The sequence below is a fragment of the Trichomycterus rosablanca genome, chromosome 9 (genome assembly GCF_030014385.1).
Source record: "Trichomycterus rosablanca isolate fTriRos1 chromosome 9, fTriRos1.hap1, whole genome shotgun sequence".
Lineage (NCBI taxonomy): Eukaryota > Metazoa > Chordata > Actinopteri > Siluriformes > Trichomycteridae > Trichomycterus > Trichomycterus rosablanca.
In genome coordinates this window covers 30,559,837-30,580,819 of record NC_085996.1, presented here as the reverse complement: position 1 = coordinate 30,580,819, position 20,983 = coordinate 30,559,837, and the positions used below count along the sequence as shown (strand labels likewise).

General features: G+C 41.4%; 1 protein-coding gene across 2 annotated transcripts in view; it reads right to left on the bottom strand.

Annotated features, from left to right (window-relative positions):
* nudt14 (nudix (nucleoside diphosphate linked moiety X)-type motif 14) overlaps window positions 1-20,028 on the bottom strand; it is a 59,108-nt gene extending 39,080 nt beyond the window's left edge. Inside the window, exon 1 of one of the 2 annotated variants that reach the window (XM_063001356.1) lies at window positions 19,879-20,028. In XM_063001356.1, the coding sequence (XP_062857426.1) occupies window positions 19,879-19,908 (30 nt within the window). In that variant the 5' untranslated portion in view covers window positions 19,909-20,028. The other variant, XM_063001355.1, reaches the window with a different exon arrangement.
* Window positions 20,029-20,983: the final 955 nt, after the last annotated feature.

Below are 20,983 nucleotides of genomic sequence, written 5' to 3'. Positions count from 1 at the left end.
CCTATTTATTCATGACTGGGGTGAACTGATCCCCCCGATGGCAGGGTTCACGTAACACCATACACCTTCTGTATTTGTGAGCTCAGCCCAGGATTCAAATCTCTGAAAACTCAAGCCCTGTAGCTTCTACTGTTATGCCACACATGCTCAGTACAAAAATAAAAAAAATCCTTAACTGGAAAGTGCGTCTATGTCCAGTGCTCTCTAACAATGGATTCTGTGACTGAGTAATCCTGACCCGAACAATGAGGGTGTTTACACAGACGTCCAAAAATATTTTTGTTTTTCTTTTCCTTCAGCCAATGACCACTATCGTTTCATCAACAGCAATTACATCCATGCAGACAAACAAGTGCACACACCCATAATGCACCATCTCACTTACACGTACGCAGGTTAATCGCAGTCTCAGCACTACTTCAGCATAAACAATCCCCATCACTAAGGTAAATAATCAGGCTGCAATTACATCAAGTAGCAACCAGCACAACTGAACCCAGCAGCGATCAAACCAAGCTCACGCTGTATAAACAACCAGAGCACAAGAAGACATTTCCTGTCAAAACAAAGGCAATAAATGTTAATTAAGTAGCATTTTTATTACAGTCCAATTCAAAGATGAGTGTGTCCTCAAGTAAATGACATGAAAAGGATCGTGAGACGCTGCCTCATTTAGTTTAAAGGGCTTTGTGGTCCCCTAATTCTTGTGCTCCAGAGAACAGCAGCAGGACTTAAAGAAAGGATAGAGGAAGATCAGAGGGAGCCAAGTTCCTTTGTCACCATCTGCTGTCTGCCACCCACCCAAAAATAAAAACCACGGTTCAGCTCCACCGCATCCTACAGGTGAAGATGCTCAAGACGTTTGCTGCTACACTTCATGCACAGCATGGTGTGAGCCAAGAGCTTATGGCCACTCTGAGGCCTGTCATAAAATGATTAATCTGATCATAATCATTTGTGAGGTCAATGTATATGGATAAAGTAATACTCCAGAGTCCAGGGTCCTTGAAATCTGAGTTTAAACATCATCCCAAATCACAGTCTGTAATCATATTCTGGCAAACCCCAGTGAAAGTGGACTGGCTACTCTAAACTGCCCTTAGGAGTAACCCGAATTGATTATCACTGGAAGCGTCATTATTGCCTGTAGCCGTCTGGATGTCACGATTCATCTGACGACACGAAAAAAAAAGGCAAATGCAACACCCTTGTTCGAATCTCGGCTCTGCTACCGGTCAACTGGGCGCCATCTAGCAGGCACAACTGGCAGTGCATGCAGCAAACAAAATTGGTCACTGAATCTGCTGTGTGGAACAAGACTGGACTAAATGGGTGGAGTCTTCAAAGGTTGTGCGAGGATCCTGGTCAGCAGACCCCGGCACCTGTGCAGAAGTGGAGGAGCCTCATGTGCTAATCAACCAAGGTACGGGCGAAAAAGAAGGGTTTGAGGGACTGTGCACGTATCAGAGGGGGCGTGGAGCGGGCAAGTATAAACAAAGACAAACTGGCTACACTAAATCGGGAGAAAAATAGAGAAAATGCATCAATAAATAGAAAAAAAGGATACACACCCTGTAACAATGCCAGCTTTTTGTGGTGTAAAGTTAGACAGAGATACATATCATATCAGAACTTTCTTCATCTTTACTGTGACCTATAATATGTACAATTAAATTCTTCAGCCCTTTCAAGGTCTAGGTCCGAAAAGCCTAGCCATTGGGAAGTGGAGCTCTCAGTGCTAGTCCCAAGCCCTATGGTTTGCATCAGGAATGTGCGCTCTCAGTGCTAGTCCCAAGCCCTATGGGTTGCATCAGGAATGTGCGCTCTCAGTGCTAGTCCCAAGCCCTATGGGTTGCATCAGGAATGTGTGCTCTCAGTGCTAGTCCCAAGCCCTATGGGTTGCATCAGGAATGTGCGCTCTCAGTGCTAGTCCCAAGCCCTATGGGTTGCATCAGGAATGTGCGCTCTCAGTGCTAGTCCCAAGCCCTATGGGTTGCATCAGGAATGTGTGCTCTCAGTGCTAGTCCCAAGCCCTATGGTTTGCATCAGGAATGTGCGCTCTCAGTGCTAGTCCCAAGCCCTATGGGTTGCATCAGGAATGTGCGCTCTCAGTGCTAGTCCCAAGCCCTATGGGTTGCATCAGGAATGTGTGCTCTCAGTGCTAGTCCCAAGCCCTATGGGTTGCATCAGGAATGTGCGCTCTCAGTGCTAGTCCCAAGCCCTATGGGTTGCATCAGGAATGTGCGCTCTCAGTGCTAGTCCCAAGCCCTATGGGTTGCATTAGGAATGTGCGCTCTCAGTGCTAGTCCCAAGCCCTATGGGTTGCATCAGGAATGTGCGCTCTCAGTGCTAGTCCCAAGCCCTATGGGTTGCATCAGGAATGTGCGCTCTCAGTGCTAGTCCCAAACCCTATGGGTTGCATCAGGAATGTGCGCTCTCAGTGCTAGTCCCAAGCCCTATGGGTTGCATCAGAAATGTGCGCTCTCAGTGCTAGTCCCAAGCCCTATGGGTTGCATCAGGAATGTGCGCTCTCAGTGCTAGTCCCAAGCCCTATGGGTTGCATTAGAAAGGGTATCTGGTGTAAAAACTAAGCCAAATCAGGTATGCGGTCCAGATCCTCTGTGGTGTCCCATGAATACAGGATCAGTCGGTAAAAAATAAGCTTTGAAACTGATCCTGTATGATTCCTTTTGCCACTTGCTTCATGTTCTATCTTAACGTGTTCTTTAGCAATTTAACAGTAACAGCTGCTGGAAAAATCAGTAAGCACTTTTACTTTGTCAGGAATAAACTAGACTATGTTGTTTTACTAGACGACAAAACAATTATATGGAAAATACTCATAATTTGTTCTTAGAAAAATAACCTAAACACCTTCACAATTTAACAGCAACAGTACATTGGGTCTAGGCACCAAGGCCAGTCCTTTCATGAGCTGCTGCTATCTTCACCCCAACCTAACAATTTAGAGGCCTAGTTTTAGAAACAAAGCTGAGCAGGATTGTGACATGGTAATAAAATACATCAATGTCGCTCTCCAAAGCTGCTGTAATAAATGTTTCAATGTTCCACTGTACGTTGGGAAATATTCTAAGAACACAAGCTCTATCTAAAAGTAGACAGCTATACTTTAAATTACAACACGAGTGATTTATGAAGCTTTTCAGAGCTCCAAACATCATTGTTCCAATAAACAATCCACAATCTTACAGGGAAGTGATATACAGGACGCAGATACAATGCCCTGAATGGCGAATAAAACCGCCCGGCTGCGGGGCCGAGGCTACTCCGCACAGTGGGAAAATGTTCTCGACTTGAGTCGCCACCCAGCTCTCACTATTATACAGCTCATAGATCTTAGCCAGGCTACGGAAGTGGCCTGAGGTTTCCAGCTAACCAAGGTCATACAATGTTGGGAAATAGACATGGCTGTTCTACTTACTCACTCTCATAAGAGGGCTGATAGTGCTACTACACTGGAAACACGTCTTCACCGCCAATGACTCTACAAAAAGCTACTATTACTCATAAGACTGTAAATAAACTGAATGTGCTCATTAGGATAATATTAATTACATTTTATTATTTTCATCAACTGATTCATCCTGTTTAGGGTCGCAGCAGGTTGGGTTCCCTGAGTAACACTGGGCACAAGCACTGCCAAGGTCCCAATCCTCTGGGCTACGACCATCCTGCTCCTTAAACAGAGCCAATCATATCAGTGATAATGACCTGCTGCTTGGGACAGTAGGTAAAATGCAAATAATAAATTAGTACTTCACAGGTAAATTAATTGAAAGTTCGTAAAGAGATATTTCTTATTTTAACTTACACTGATCAGCCATAACATTAAAACCACCTCCTTGTTTCTACATTCATTAGTGGTCACAGGACGCTGCCCACAGGGTGCTGTTGGCTGGATATTTTTGGTTGGTGGACTATTCTCAGTCCAGCAGTGACAGTGAGGTGTTTAAAAACTCCATCAGCACTGCTGTGTCTTATCCACTCATACCAGCACAACACACACTAACACACCACCACCATGTCAGTGTCACTGCAGTGCTGAGAATGATCCACCACCTAAATAATACCTGCTCTGTGGTGGTCCTGTGGGGGTCCTGATCATTGAAGAACAGGGTGAAAGCAGGCTAAAAAGCATGCAGAGTAACAGATGGACTACAGTCAGTAATTGTAGAACTACAAAGTGCTTCTATATGGTAAGTGGAGCTGATAAAATGGACAGCGAGTGTAGAAACAAAGAGGTGGTTTTAATGTTATGGCTGATCAGTGTAATCTACATCTAATACAGGTGATGCTGCCAGGATTGGGTATAAAAAAAACAAAAGGCTCAGTTGTTTACGACCAAGGACTAATTAAAACTTGCCACTTTTAAAAAATACAGTGTGAACAAATAACAAGTCCTCAAACTGAATTAAGGAACACCATGCTTTTGAAATAAATATAAACACATGGGTTTAGGGATACTTTGGAAAACCCTCGACAGTAAACGGTTCATCGCTGCATTTATAAATGCGAGATAAGCCTTGACTGATTCTAACCCTAGAATCCATAAATTAACCCCAACCAGAAATGTCCCCGACTTCTCAGGGCTCAGGCTTATCTAAGATTGACTGATGCAAAGTAAAGACATGTGCTGTGGTCTGACGAGCCCACCGCTCAAAAAATAACAAACTTTATGTTTTTCAGGTCAAAAGCAGAAAGAATTTTCCCAGCTGGCCCTAATGCAAAGTTTAAAAGTCAGTGGCTGAGTTTGTATCAGTAGTATGGGTATTGTGTACATCTGTGAAGGTACTATTAATGCTAATGGACACATAGCCCTGCATTTTAAAGCAGCATATGCTTCCATCTAGACAATCGTTCTTAGAAATGCCCCTGTTCGTTTTAGCAAGACAATGCCATCTAACATTCTGCACGTATAACAGTAAGGTGGCTTTGTGGTAAAAGAGTGCATGTGCTACACTGGCCTGTCTGCAGTCCAGATCTGTCTCCTGTTGTAAATATGTGGTGCATTATGAAGCACAGTAAATAAAAACAGAAATCCGAAGCTGTGGGATGACTTTAGTGCTATATCAAGAATGAAAACGAGAACAAAATCCACTTTCGCAACACTTGGCGTCTTCAGCTTACAAAAAATGAAGAAACAGATTTACATACAATTGCTGTCTCTTTCTTCTCAATTTGTTCTTATTATTTTTGCCATTTTTTCTCCCAATCTAGTCTGTTGCTGACTTCCACTACGATCAAGAAGAGCTGTGAATAACATACCTCTTCTTCGACACGTGTGCAGTAGCCAACTGCAGTCGATCTCCACTATCCACTGTCTCTGTGCAGGCGCCATCAATTAGCCGGCAGAGATCGTAATTGTATTGTTATGAGGAAACCCCTTTGGCATCAACTCAACAGACGAGCCAATCATTGTCCATGTAGGCGCCCAGCCTGCTGGTAGCAGAGCTAAAATTCTAACTCACGAGTTTGAGATGTCAGCTCCGGTGTGCTAGCGTGCTTTATTGCTGCGCCAAGAGCACGTTTGACTTAGCAATTCATTCAATTCCGGCGAAATGAATTATAAAGCGAGTTACAACAAAGATTGTGTTGCAATAAACAAAAAGCACTAAAAATGTGCTAATGTGTTTTCATGTTTTAATTATATATATATTTTTTTTTTTTTTAATTGACCATCAACCCATTCAGCTGTAAAAAATAAATAAATAAATAAATAAATAATATTTACATTTTACATTTACATTTTCAGCATTTAGCAGACGCTTTTATCCAAAGCGACTTACACGATGAGCAATTGAGGGTTAAGGGCCTTGCTCAGGGACCCAACAGTGGCAACCTTCTGTTTAATAGTCCAGTACCTTAACCACTGAGCTATCACTGGCCCTTATATAAATCTAATAAAAATCAACATTATGGTCCCTAAAAAGAATGACTTCACACTTCTGGTGTTCCTGGTTGATAGCGGACTGTGGCAGCCGACAGATATTCTATTTCTCAGCAGGCTGGCTGCCATTACAATGACACTAAAAAGCAAGTGTGCGTCTCACCTTTCGTTTTCCACAGCTGATTAGCAAAGTGTCAAGAAAAAACACACCCCATCACCAGAATAGGTCAAAGGGCGTTACTGACCTTACTGGCCACCTGTATTTTAGCTCTCCAGGGTGATTTAACAAGGCTCGCTGTAGGAGCCATCTGACGTTTCAGAGTATCAACTGCTTAGAGATGATTGTCAGCTGTAAGGAGGGATAACATGACAAGGTGGTGTCGGTCTCATAAAAAATATCTAAATACGTTACTGAGTATTGTGGGTATCACAAAAGTGTCAGAGCTCTTTTTCTATTTTGATTCAATATTGACATTAAGTTTGAAGCTCAGTATTGTAGAGCTGACATACAATTTGTGAATTAATTCCGGTTTTGGCTGCATAGAAAATGACAAAGTTTTACTTTGTTTGCCTCTCTGTCCAGCGCTTATTGATAGTACAAAGAACAAACATAAAAGGCATTTACATCATCTAATCTGGCCTCACAACAAACCCAATGACATACACCAATCAGCCATAACATTAAAACCACCTCCTTGTTTCTACACTCACTGTCCATTTTATCAGCTCCACTTACCATATAGGAGCACTTTGTAGTTCTACAATTACTGACTGTAGTCCATCCGTTACTCTGCATGCTTTGTTACCCCCCTTTCATGCTGTTCTTCAATGGTCAGGACTCTCACAGGACCACTACAGAGCAGGTATTATTTGGGTGGTGGATCATTCTCAGCACTGCAATGACACTGACATGGGGGTGGTGTGTTAGTGTGTGTTGTGCTGGTATAAGTGGATAAGACACAGCAATGCTGATGGAGTTTATAAACACCTCACTGTCACTGCTGGACTGAGAATAGTCCACCAACCAAAAATATCCAGCCAACAGCGCCCTGTGGGCAGCGTCCTGTGACCACTGATGAAGGTCTAGAAGATGACCAACTCAAACAGCAGCAATAGATGAGCGATCGTCTCTGACTTTACATCTACAAGGTGGACCAACTAGGTAGGAGTGTCTAATAGAGTGGACAGTGAGTGGACACGGTATTTAAAAACTCCAGCAGTGCTGCTGTGTCTGATCCACTCATACCAGCACAACACACACTAACACACCACCACCATGTCATTGTCACTGCAGTGCTGAGAATGATCCACCACCTAAATAATACCTGCTCTGTAGTGGTCCTGTGGGGGTCCTGACCATTGAAGAAAAGGGTGAAAGCAGGCTAAAAAGATATGTAGAGAAATAGATGGACTACAGTTGGTAATTGTAGAACTAGAAAGTGCTTCTATATGGTAAGTGGAGCTGATAAAATGGACAGTGAGTGTAGAAACAAAGAGGTGGTTTTATACTCTGTTGGATTATTTATTTATTTATTTATTCATTCATTTATTAGGATTTTAAATCTCACTTGCACGTCTTTGGACTGTGGGAGGAAACCGGAGCTCCAGGACGAAACCTCACGCAGACACGGTAAGAATATGCATACTTCACACAGAAAGGACCTGGGCCGCTCCACCTGGGAATCGAACTCAGGACTTTCTTGCTGTGAGGCGAGTTATGAATTATTGCTCCTCGGCTGATCCCATTAGGGTCGCCACAGCAGATCATTTGTCAGCATATTTGATTTGGCATGGTTTTTATGCCAAATGCCCTTCCTAAGGCATTGAAGGCTTGAACTTGTCACTGAGGGTGCACTAATATGTCTCCACAATTGCTAGGTACACGTACCACCAGATTTCTTATGTACTTGTGAGCCTAGCCTGGGATTCGAACCACCGAACTCCAGGAACTGCCAGGCACTGCTGTTACCAACAGAGTGGTTCTTATCATTACACCACACAAGCTTACCTAATTAGTATTCATGTTAAGCATTGTTCATAGGGCCCGAGTTGCTTTTACCATGTCATATCAAACAGTTCGTCTCATTGAAGGCACTTTGAAATGTCAGCAGCAAACTAGGTCAAAGTTCAATCAGGTGAAATTTGAGCGTGGCAGAAAACGCAAAAAAACGTGAATCCAACACGCCAAAAGTGTACGGTGCGTGTCGCTTAGGGAGCCACCACACTCCATAGGAAACAACGGCACAGTCAGCGCAAAAGCAGTTTTGCCTCATGTGAATGCACCCTTATGCAAAGTTATATTTGAATATTTTATTGATTCCCGGAAGATTGTAATGCAAAACCAATAATCACCACAACCAATATTCACCAAGAACACCAGTTCTATAACCAAGAAAGCCCAGCAGCGTCTCTACTTTTTGAGAAGACTGAGGAAAGCTCATCTGCCACCCCCCATTCTCACCACGTTCTACAGAGGAACAATCGAGAGCATCCCGAGCGGCTGCATCACTGTCTGGTTCGGAAATTGTACTGCGTCGGACCGCAGGACTCTCCAGCGAGTAGTGAGGACAGCTGAAAAGATCATCGGGGTCGCTCTTCCATCTCTCACGGACATTTTTAACACCCGCTGCATCCGCAAAGCTCTCAGCATTGTGGACGATCCAACCCATCCATCACAAGGACTTTTTACTCTGCTCCCGTCTGGGAGACGATACCGCAGCATCCGGACTAACACAACCAGACTGTGTAACAGTTTTATCCCACAAGCAATCAGACTCCTCAACTCAGTACTGTAACAATTTCCTCCGGAAATTTTCTGCTGCCACACACTGAACTGTATTGACTATGTTACTTGCATTTTTTGCACACCTCCTGGAACTGAACAAGTAATTTCTGCACCTTACTTGTATTTTTGCACCTTATTTACTTTTTAGGCACCTTATCGGCATTGCCAATTTTACGCTGCTAATGTACAACATGTCACTACCTCATGAACCATTGTACCATCTATTCACCATCATGTACTAACACTTGTCTTTAGTCCTGTCTTCTAATTACTTGTTTAGATTAGGGATAATTAGGAATATCTTTTGTAGTTATTTATTATAGGATTTTTTGTATTTATTGTTGTATTTACACTGTTTTGTATTTACACTGTTTTGTCTTGCACTTTTTGTACCGTGTCACACCGTGATCCTAGAGGAACGCTGTTTCGTTTCAATATGTACTTGTATGTAGCTGAAATGACAATAAAACCTCTCTGACTCTGACTCTCTGACTGAATAAAGTCATAATAAAACCTGGTGTGATTGGTGGTTCACTGCGGCTGATAAATGATGTGACCCATTAGCAATGCCATCAGAGTGCCTTCCAAAAGAAGAGCATACTGGCCACTTTCACCATTGAATGAATCACCTCTATTCTCTATCCTGCATCTCTGTCTGAACATCTTGCCCACCTAACACGCCCAGTGGTCCAGTACTGGATCAATACCTGCCACATGTTTCCACAGCCTCCTCACCCCTCTGCTCTCTCCAGCCTGGCTGTCCCCATTGTTCCTCATCTGTTCCTTATTCCCCACCCAATCCGCACCGTTGTCCATCCACCGGCCCCATTCTAATCCGGCAACACCCTACATCTCTCCACAACGTGCTCTCTTTGATACCCCTCCTCCCTGGCTTGGACACCTGTGGCTAAAGCAGCAGGCGGGCAGCTGGACCAGTTGACCATGTTGGCTCAGCTGCTGGCTTGCAGGACACGAGCGACTTACAGCTCCACCCAGGAACCACAGAGTGTTCAGCACAATTTAAAAGTTTGGTGTCCAATAGGTCACTAATTAATTGGGACTTAATCCACCAGAGGGGCGGCATTTAATGATTACAGTACCCGAAACACACCTGACAGCCACAATTTGTGTATGTGTACCCAAAAATGCTACTTTTTAAATACAAAGATACATTGCTTCATCTTCATTAAGTTATCCACCATGTGCCCAACCAGTCACAATACAGGGCATTGCTTACCCGTGGGCACAGAAGCATGCCTGTTAATAGATTTGTGTGGCAAAGAATTCTAAAGCCAATTCTATAGCAATACCCCTTTAGTGAATGTTTGTTCACAGGTGACATAAAATAAACATAAAATAAGCTCAGAGGCGGCATTATGGGTATAGTTACTTAAGTGGGTTGGCAGCAATAGTCTTTCGGGACCTGTGCCAGCAGGGACACGTGGGTGGCACAGCGCACTGACTCAATGATGCAGATGCTGCTGTTGCTGCAACATCTAGGAGGAGGGGGAGCCACCATATTTGTTGCCTATGTGATCTTGGATTGGCAAGGAGTTTTGTTGATACGTAAGATACGAGCACAGAATGTTGTGTGTCTGCAATTATTTATTTGCTAATGCTAACAATTTTGGAAAAATTGCAGAGGCTCCAAAATGGCACAACTGATTGTGCGTTGAATCCAGGGCCATGTTACAGGATGCCACTCCACCCCCCTGACATAGCCAATCATGCCTGTATGTAAACGACCGACTGGTTGATAGTGCCACAGGGGATTCATACTCTGGATACCAGTGGTAGTGGGCTAGATTAATTTACTATTGTGCCCCCTGAGCACTGCGAACAAAACATGGTAACCATAATTAATAAAAATGCAGTCAGCATATTAAAGCTCTTCCAGATATTTTAAGTGTAGTTATTATAAAATGACTAGCAGACTATGCAAAATATAATTTTTATGAACAAAATTGACAGTATTAACTAAATTAACTTCTATATCAATTACCAACAAATTATTACCATCTGTACATTAATATTATTTTTTTTTTTATTATATTGTTGTTATTACTATTATTGTACTTTTTATTACTATTTTTATTATTTTTGTTATTTTATTATGATTATAAATTTACTTTTTATTTCTATTTCTTAAACAATTTATTATTATTATTATTGTTATACTTTTTATTAATAATTTTCATTATTTTATCATTAGAATTGTTGTAATTTTAATGACTAACTTTCATTATTATACTTATTGTTGTTGTTATTATTATTAATATTATTATTATTGCTGTACATTTTATTATTAATTTTTAATTTAATTATTATTATTGTTGTTATTATTATCATTATTATTGTTGTAAAATGTATTATAAATTTTTTTATAATTATTATTGTTATTATTATTACTATTATTATTATTGTACATTTTATTATTAATTTGTATTATTATAATTATTGTTATTATTATTATTACTATTATTATTATTGTTGTACATTTTATTATTCATTTTTATTATTATAATTATTATTGTTATTATTATTATTACTATTATTATTGTTGTTCATTTTATTATTCATTTTTATTATTATAATTATTATTGTTATTATTATTACTATTATTATTATTGTTGTACATTTTATTATTTATTTTTATTATTATAATTATTATTGTTATTATTATTACTATTATTATTATTGTTGTACATTTTATTATTCATTTTTATTATTATAATTATTATTGTTATTATTATTATTACTATTATTATTGTTGTTCATTTTATTATTCATTTTTATTATTATAAATATTATTGTTATTATTATTACTATTATTATTATTGTTGTTGTACATTTTATTATTAAATTGTATTATTTTAACTATTATCGTTGTTGTTATTATTGTAGTTTTTATAAAAAATTTTCATTATTATTATTATAAACATCTGTATGATATAGTATAGCCTCATTTATCTGTATTGTGTGGACTTGAGATTTGGCCAGCGCAAGTTCTAAACAGGGATAAGCAAACCTTTTAACAACAGAGAGATTGGACATTTTTGTAACTACTTATGTTAAGATTAGAGATGGGACGATCGATCGGCTATGAATCGGTATCGGCCGATTTTTAATCAAAATATGCTATCGGCGATCGGCCGATATTTCCTAAAAGTAGCCGATCCGATCGTGTGATATATAAAGACCACGTTAAGTTAACAGCTCAGTGGATTGATCCAGACTTTGAGCTACGAAGCACCAACCATCACATCATCATTCATCAACCATCGTACAGAAACCACAGTGAAAGCTCTTCACGACCTAAAATAACATCATTAACGTTGTGCATCATACATACGATGTAATTTTGCTGATTGTAATATTTACTTTAAAAACATAATTCAACCCGGTCACATCTGAGTCGATTCTATCAGCACGTTATATAAACTCCTGGTTCACTTTGGTAAATCGTAAGCGGTTCTTACTTGTGATGTAGATGAGAACAGAAAACGTTGCAGAGCCAATCAGAGGCAAAAGTTTATTCATTACCAAATTCGTTAGTTCAGGATCATCTGCTGAACTTTTAGAAAACTTTTAGCTCCTTAGACGGAACGAGTCTGACTCGGTTACAGATCTGTGGTAATAGCAGTTTAATTAAGCTTTTTAATTAAGCTTTTTAATGAAGCTTTTTAATGTAAGAGTCACACAAAATGTTCTGTAGTAGCTGGTGTTTATTTAAAACCACAACATTTAATTAATAACAGTAAACACGGAGAGATAACTGAGAAGAGAAACTTACGCTTCACATAAAAACGAATCAACTCATGAATCAATGAATCACTTATAAGCGATACTGTGAACAAAGCGTATCTTCTAAAGGCACACACACACAAGCGCGCGCGCTGCTCCGGTTTATCTTTACTGTGAGGCTCTTTTTAAGTTTATTTACTGCTAATTAACCCCCCCCCCCCCCCCCCCCGATCGGAATCGGCTATCGGCCGATGTCCCTGATAGGAGATCGGAATCGGTGCCAAAAACCCCGATCGGTCCATCTCTAGTTAAGATAATGGTTTTCAACTGAGCAGCAAGAAATGAAAGGCATAACAGATTAAAATACTAATCAGCATTAGGAAATACAATGACCTGGTGTGCATCGATGTGACTCCACTAGAGTCACTAAAACAGTTTACCTAAGCCTATCAAAAGCCGCTAGTTTACCATTGCTAAGACCTGGTTTTGAGTTCCTATGGTGCCACTGGTCTGGTCAGGATCTGATAGATCTAACTGGTCCTGTCTGGGGAAGGAAGTCCGGATTGTGTATCACCACCTCAACTGCTGAAGCTCTGGAACAAGTGGTGGAGGAATACCCTGAGTATATAGTGTTTGTGCATGAAACAGCCACTGCTGGCTGAGAGGAAGGTTTTATGGCTTCAAATAAGTTGGAGACATCATGAGGCAGAGACTGGCAGTGCAGTAGCGTGAATTGTAAATTTAATTATTTAAATTAACAAAATTTACATATAGAAATGCTACTGAAGGATTATTAAGCGTGTAGACACCTACACAGACATCAGATCGGCTATTTCTGACGAGAGGGATGACCGAACAGCCTAGCCATTGGAACCAAAGTCAGAATAATATAAGGAGAATTGCGTCCGGAAGGGCATCCAGTGTAAAAACTGTAGCAGCATCTAAAAACTTTTTATTATTTTACACATAATATACAGTGTATCACAAAAATGAGTACACCCCTCACATTTCTGCAAATATTTCATTATATCTTTTCATGGGACAACACTATAGACATGAAACTTGGATATAACTTAGAGTAGTCAGTGTACAGCTTGTATAGCAGTGTAGATTTACTGTCTTCTGAAAATAACTCAACACACAGCCATTAATGTCTAAATAGCTGCAACATAAGTGAGTACACCCCACAGTGAACATGTCCAAATTGTGCCCAAATGTGTCGTTGTCCCTCCCTGGTGTCATGTGTCAAGGTCCCAGGTGTAAATGGGGAGCAGGGCTGTTAAATTTGGTGTTTTGGGTACAATTCTCTCATACTGGCCACTGGATATTCAACATGGCACCTCATGGCAAAGAACTCTCTGAGGATGTGAGAAATAGAATTGTTGCTCTCCACAAAGATGGCCTGGGCTATAAGAAGATTGCTAACACCCTGAAACTGAGCTACAGCATGGTGGCCAAGGTCATACAGCGGTTTTCCAGGACAGGTTCCACTCGGAACAGGCTTCGCCAGGGTCGACCAAAGAAGTTGAGTCCACGTGTTCGGCGTCATATCCAGAGGTTGGCTTTAAAAAATAGACACATGAGTGCTGCCAGCATTGCTGCAGAGGTTGAAGACGTGGGAGGTCAGCCTGTCAGTGCTCAGACCATACGCCGCACACTGCATCAACTCGGTCTGCATGGTCGTCATCCCAGAAGGAAGCTGACGCACAAGAAAGCCCGCAAACAGTTTGCTGAAGACAAGCAGTCCAAGAACATGGATTACTGGAATGCCCTGTGGTCTGACGAGACCAAGATAAACTTGTTTGGCTCAGATGGTGTCGAGCATGTGTGGCGGCGCCCTGGTGAGAGGTACCAAGACAACTGTATCTTGCCTACAGTCAAGCATGGTGGTGGTAGCATCATGGTCTTGGGCTGCATGAGTGTTGCTGGCACTGGGGAGCTGCAGTTCGTTGAGGGAAACATGAATTCCAACATGTACTGTGACATTCTGAAACAGAGCATGATCCCCTCCCTCGAAAACTGGGCCTCATGGCAGTTTTCCAATAGGATAACGACCCCAAACACAACCTCCAAGATGACAACTGCCTTGCTGAGGAAGCTGAAGGTAAAGGTGATGGACTAAACCCAATTGAGCACCTGTGGCGCATCCTCAAGTGGAAGGTGGAGGAGTTCAAGGTGTCTAACATCCACCAGCTCCGTGATGTCATCATGGAGGAGTGGAAGAGGATTCCAGTAGCAACCTGTGCAGCTCTGGTGAATTCCATGCCCAGGAGGGTTAAGGCAGTGCTGGATAATAATGGTGGTCACACAAAATATTGACACTTTGGGCACAATTTGGACATGTTCACTGTGGGGTGTACTCACTTATGTTGCAGCTATTTAGACATTAATGGCTGTGTGTTGAGTTATTTTCAGAAGACAGTAAATCTACTCTGCTATACAAGCTGTACACTGACTACTCTAAGTTATATCCAAGTTTCATGTCTATAGTGTTGTCCCATGAAAAGATATAATAAAATATTTGCAGAAATGTGAGGGGTGTACTTACTTTTGTGATACACTGTATATACTGTATATAGATGGAGAAAATATTGTGGCCAAGTAACCGATGCTTTTCTCAAACCGTATTTCCTAATTACAGAGTCAGTGTTGCTAATGTTCTTTGACCAGACCGAACGTGTCCTCCGAGAGGGAAACGCACAAGTTCTGCGTGTCCTAACAGTGATTTTGCCATTGCAGTGTGCATCACTTTAATGACTTTGCATGAGCAAAATGTGATTACAAAAGAGTCCCATGAGCATCTGATTACACCATAAATTCCTTCCATACCAGCAGAGAGGAGCGGATATGGCTGACTAAGACAACTCGCAAGAAACAATAGGTCTACAACTGGGGATTGCCAGTTTAACTTCAGAGGAAACATTACTGCATATTGAAAAATGTACAAAACCCCGAGAGCAGATGGAAAGGAACAATTAAAAAGGAAACAATCACAGGTGCCCCAAAAAAACAGAGGGCCTAATGCATGACAGGACAACAGAAGGAAAAAAAAAGATGAAGTTGCTGAAATGTTGACTGCAGTGCAACATTCCAAAGAATGAGAGAGAGACATTCGTTCCGTCAGCTACAGAATCGTTGGAATCCATTGATACAGTTATGCCTAGTTCACACTACACGATTTTTGCCCTGATTTTCGCTCGCCGACTGGTCGGCGCTAGATTTGCCGGCTCAGGAGCAACTCGCCGTTCGCTCAGCGATCGAAACTCGGCTCTCAATCGCCATGTGTGAACTACCCAACAACTCGATCCGAGCGGCTCGCCGAGCACTCACTGAGCGCTTGACCGAAGAGAGATTTCTAGCATGTCAGATATCTGGATCTGAGTTGCCTGACTGGCAATGAGTGCTTTTTTCGAACAGCCAATGAGAACGCAAGTTACGGTGTGAGAGGAAACGCAGGGGAGAAGTTGTAAAAAGGTGGGACAGGGGCATAATATAGTTTATATTAGAATACATCGGCGCACACACAAGTTTTACAGTATTTCTGACCTCATCGTTCTCTACAAAACATAAAATCAACACTGCATTGCAAAAAATATTTATTAACCTTCAACTCACTATAGAACTATCCATGCTGTTCCTATTTTTCCTACTTGTTTTTACGCTGCACATCGGCGCACAAACTTTGATCGCTCACTACTTGTTTTTGGACGTGGTATCATTTAACCCCTCGTCACTTCTCGCGTTTGATTTCGTGACAAAACGTAGTTTGGGAGACCAGAGAAGCTCGCCTGCGATTCCAGTTGGTAATAGATGGTGTAGTGTGAAACCCCCTATCACCGATCAGTCGTGTAGTGTGAAAGCCACACCGACTTGGAAGACTCCCGATTACAAGAAATCCAGTTGTGTAGTGTGAAATGTACAGCAACCTGTCAACTTGGAAAGTCGTGTAGTGTGAACTTGGCATTAGGTGAACAAATTAATTAGTTCTTATTAAAAAATATTTTTTGTACACCATATTAATGCTCATGTTCAGGTGTTCATATGCTGTATGTGTAGCTACAGATCCAAAAATCTCCTTATCCACTGTGAGGTGTGTAATATTCCAGAAGGATAAACCAAACTGGTCTAAGTACAACAAATCTGTCTTTTTGCCCCAGTACACAGTAAGAGGATTAATGAAGAGGCAAAACATACTTTGTTCTTACAGTGTAAGATTTACAAAAGATGGCAGTAGTACCAAGTCAAGAACCACCAAGTCTTTTGAAGGCATGCAGGGGTTCAGCTTCTAGGTACAGACTGAGCGCACACAACCTGGCCGTGGAGACGGGGCGACACACCCGGTCCTGGCGGCCCCGGGAGGAGAGGCTGTGCCAGTACTGCACTCCCAGTACAGTAGAGACAGAGCTGCACTTCCTCACTCAATGTACCAAATACAGCCACATTCGGTCCCAATTCGTCCCCAAATTTAACACCATCATCCCCAATTTCAACTCCCTCCCAGACCCCGACAAACTGCCCCACCTATTAGGGGAGCACAGAGAGAGCTGAACACTGGCAGCACTCTACACATACACCTGCCACCAGGTGAGGGACAGTGGGTGACCATGTCTCACACACACACAAACTTATTTTTTATTTACCCCATTACTGTGAATGTTATCATTTTTATTGTAACTATTTGCACTATAGTCCTATGGTCAAAGCTGTGATCAATTAAGCTAGCACACCACTGCTGAAATCTGACTTCGAATACTAGCAGTGCATCGACCTGCCAAACAAACTGAGCATAGGTGTTTTTTTTACTTATAAAAGTTTGCATGGGAAAAAGTTCTAAAATAATCATTAAAAAAACTAAGAATAAGCCATTTCAAAACAGCTAAAACAAGACTAATTAAACCAGCTTTTTTTCTCGTACATACAACGTGGTTTTCTTTGTGAGGTTTGTGTGCTATAAGCTTCTGCAAAGTTCATGTCTTAATCCTTCTTTAGTATCTGCATTTTTGCTGCTTCCACACAAAAACACACCTGCACTTTGTGGCATGCAAATACTATTTTTTTGTTAAAGAAACTTGACATTTTAATCTTTTTATTTTGCAGAGCATTGTGTAAATACGCAGAAAATTTAAATGTTTTTAAATATTTTAAAATGTAAAAATATCATTTAGTCTGCTTATTCTTAGAACTGAGTACGCCACAATGCCTGCGAAATGCTGAGAAAGTATCGTAATATCTGGCAATCATGTTATCTATTCATCTATTTATGTATATGCATATGAATTTATTTATTAGGATGTTATTGTCATGTTTTATACACTTTGGTTACATTCATGACAGAAACAATAGCTACTCGTTACACAGTTCATCAGTTCACAAGTTTAATGTCAAACACAGTCATGGACAATTTAGTATCTGTGGGAGAAAACCGGAGCTCCCGGAGGAAACCCACTCAGACACGGGGAGAACATGCAAATTCCTCACAGAAAGGACCCGAACCGCCGCACATGGGGATCGAACCCAGGACCTTCTTGCTGTGAGGCGACAGTGCCACCCCTATATATGTGTGTGTATACATATATATTCTCTTGATTATTGACACAAATAACATAAGTACAATATAAAAACCCTGAAATAAAAAGCTGATTCTTACAATTTGAGCTGTAACACAAGTTTAAAAGTGAAACAGGAGGAAAATCCAGCTAAACACGTACATGTGGAGATTTCAGAGTGAATCTGATTGGTTATTTCACACAAACGCAGTTTCGTCTCATATGCACACTTTGATGACAAGCCGAGCACTGAGCAAAGCGACTGTTCATTGTTAATTTGAAACTAATGAATACACTGAAAAAAACAAACTGAACATGTTGAGTTTAAGGGTACACATTTCTCGATGAAGGGCATTGAGTTTCAAAGATTTTGAGTTTAGGGAACATTGAGTTATAAGGTACCACTGTAGTTAGTTATAGTTAGTGATATTTCCTATGTTTCCAGACTTTAGAGACAGCCTGAATAACCCCAAATATTTTTTTAAATATTTGTTCATCCATGTAAATACCTTTTATTTATAAATAAAGTCAAGACATTGTGTATAAAAGTGGATATACACTGATCAGCCATAACATTAAAACCACCTCCTTGTTTCTACACTCACTGTCCATTTTATCAGCTCCACTTACCATATAGAAGCACTTTGTAGTTCTACAATTACTGACTGTAGTCTATCTGTTTCTCTGCATGCTTTGTCAGCCCCCTTTCATGCTGTTCTTCAATGGTCAGGACTCTCCCAGGACCACTACAGAGCAGGTATTATTTGGGTGGTGGATCATTCTCAGCACTGTAGTGACACTGACATGGTGGTGGTGTGTTAGTGTGTGTTGTGCTGGTATGAGTGGATAAGACACATCAATGCTGATGGAGTTTTTAAACACCTCACTGTCACTGCTGGACTGAGAATAGTCCACCACCCAAAAATATATCCAGCCAACATCGCCCCGTGGGCAGCGTCCTGTGACCACTGATGAAGGTCTAGAAGATGACCGACTCAAACAGCAGCGATAGATGAGCGATAGTCTCTGACCTTACATCTACAAGGTGGACCAACTAGGTAGGAGTGTCTAATAGAGTGGACAGTGAGTGGACACGGTATTTAAAAACTCCAGCAGCGCTGCTGAGAATGATCCACCACCTAAATAATACCTGCTCTGTGGTGGTCCTGTGTGGGTCCTGACCATTGAAGAACAGGGTGATACTGGCTAAAAAAGTATGTAGAGAAACAGATGGACTACAGTCAGTAATTGTAGAACTACAAAGTGCTTCTATACGGTAAGTGGAGCTGATAAAATGGCTGTTATGGCTGATCAGTGTACATGAAATAACAAACATATTGTTGAATACTTGTTTAGCATCACTGTTAATGTCTACCTAGAATTGAAATATGTAAGCAGACTTACATTATAAATGATAATATTACAGTTAATGACACTGCAGAATAAAGTGGTTTGTCATGACAGTGTGTGTGTGTGATGATAAGAATGTAAGATGAGTTTCCCTGTGTAGCTTGCTGGCGTGATGCTAACCAAGCTAAAGCTCATATTCTTCAATATCAGAGATGCTGTTTACACGAACACCCAAACATTCATTCATTCATTCATTGACTGAACAGCTCAGGACACATGACGTGACACTGAAGCACACAGACACTATTATATACATAAACAGCAATGACACAGTGATGGGGGTTGGGCTGATGGGATCAAATGAATGCTGTGTGACAGATGACAGAGTGCGGGTGAGCTTTATTCACTCACCTGACGATAATGCACTGTAAACGGTTTCAGATAATTGGAGCTGGTACACGGAACCACCTGAACATTACTGATCTGCTCCATACTGAGCGTATACACACACATACACACACACACGCTCTCACAACGCTGCTCACCGGTGTTTCTCCTACACTTACACAGCACATCCGCAGAGACTACGTACAGTACGGAAGCCTGCGAGGGACACGCAAGCTCTCATTTCTGCTTCGCTTCTGATTCTGAAGTGTCCGTTTTGACGTGCGTTTTGAAGTTTTTTTTTTTTTAATGTAACGCGGTCTAAACGCAACCTGAGCACTTAACAGACATGGCGTATCTTGGTCTGACAGGAAAAAAACAGTTCAGTCGGTCATTTCTGATAAAGAAACAGAGCAGCGCTGTTTTTCCCGCTCACTGTGAGAGACTGGCGTCGCGTTTGGCGCCCTACAGGTCAGATGAGGCGCGCGAGAGCAGGTGCGCGTGCTCGCCTCATTACCTCACCTTACCATCTCCCGCCAAAATGCCTCACCTTTACTTATTAGCTAGCAACAGTGCTACACCAGAACTTTCACTATGATTATCTAGCAATGGGGAAACCTTGGAATTACCTCCATATTCATGGTTTTTACTAGAGATGCATGAGTACCGATACTGGTATCGAGTATTTGCCCGATACCGCGCTCATTAACTTGTACTCGTACTCGCAAACGAGGCTCCGATACTAAACATCCGACAACGTGTGCCTAGTGCACGTTGCTGCGTTATGCCTAGTTCACACTACACGATTTTTGCCCTGGTCGGCGCTAGATTTGCCGGCTCGGGAGCAACTCGGCGATCAAAACTCGGCTCTCGGTCGCTAAGTGTGAACTATCCAACAACTCGATCCGACCGGCTCACCGAGCGCTCGAGTTTTCTAGCACGTCAGATCAGAGCGGTAGAGAGAATCTACGGCTCTGCGTCAGATATCTGATCTCAGATGTGCGACAGGGAATGAGTGTCATGTCGAACAGCCAATGGGAACGCAGGATACGGTGTGAGGGGAAACGCAGGTGAGGAGTGTAAACAGGTGGGACAGGGGGATAATAAAGTTTATATCAGAATACACCGGCACACACACGTTTTACAGTATTTCTGACCTGATCGTTCTCTACAAAACATAACACCAACATTGCAAAAATATTTATTAACCTCCAACTCACTACAGAACAATCCATGCTATTCGTGTTGCCAAATCCACTCAGATTC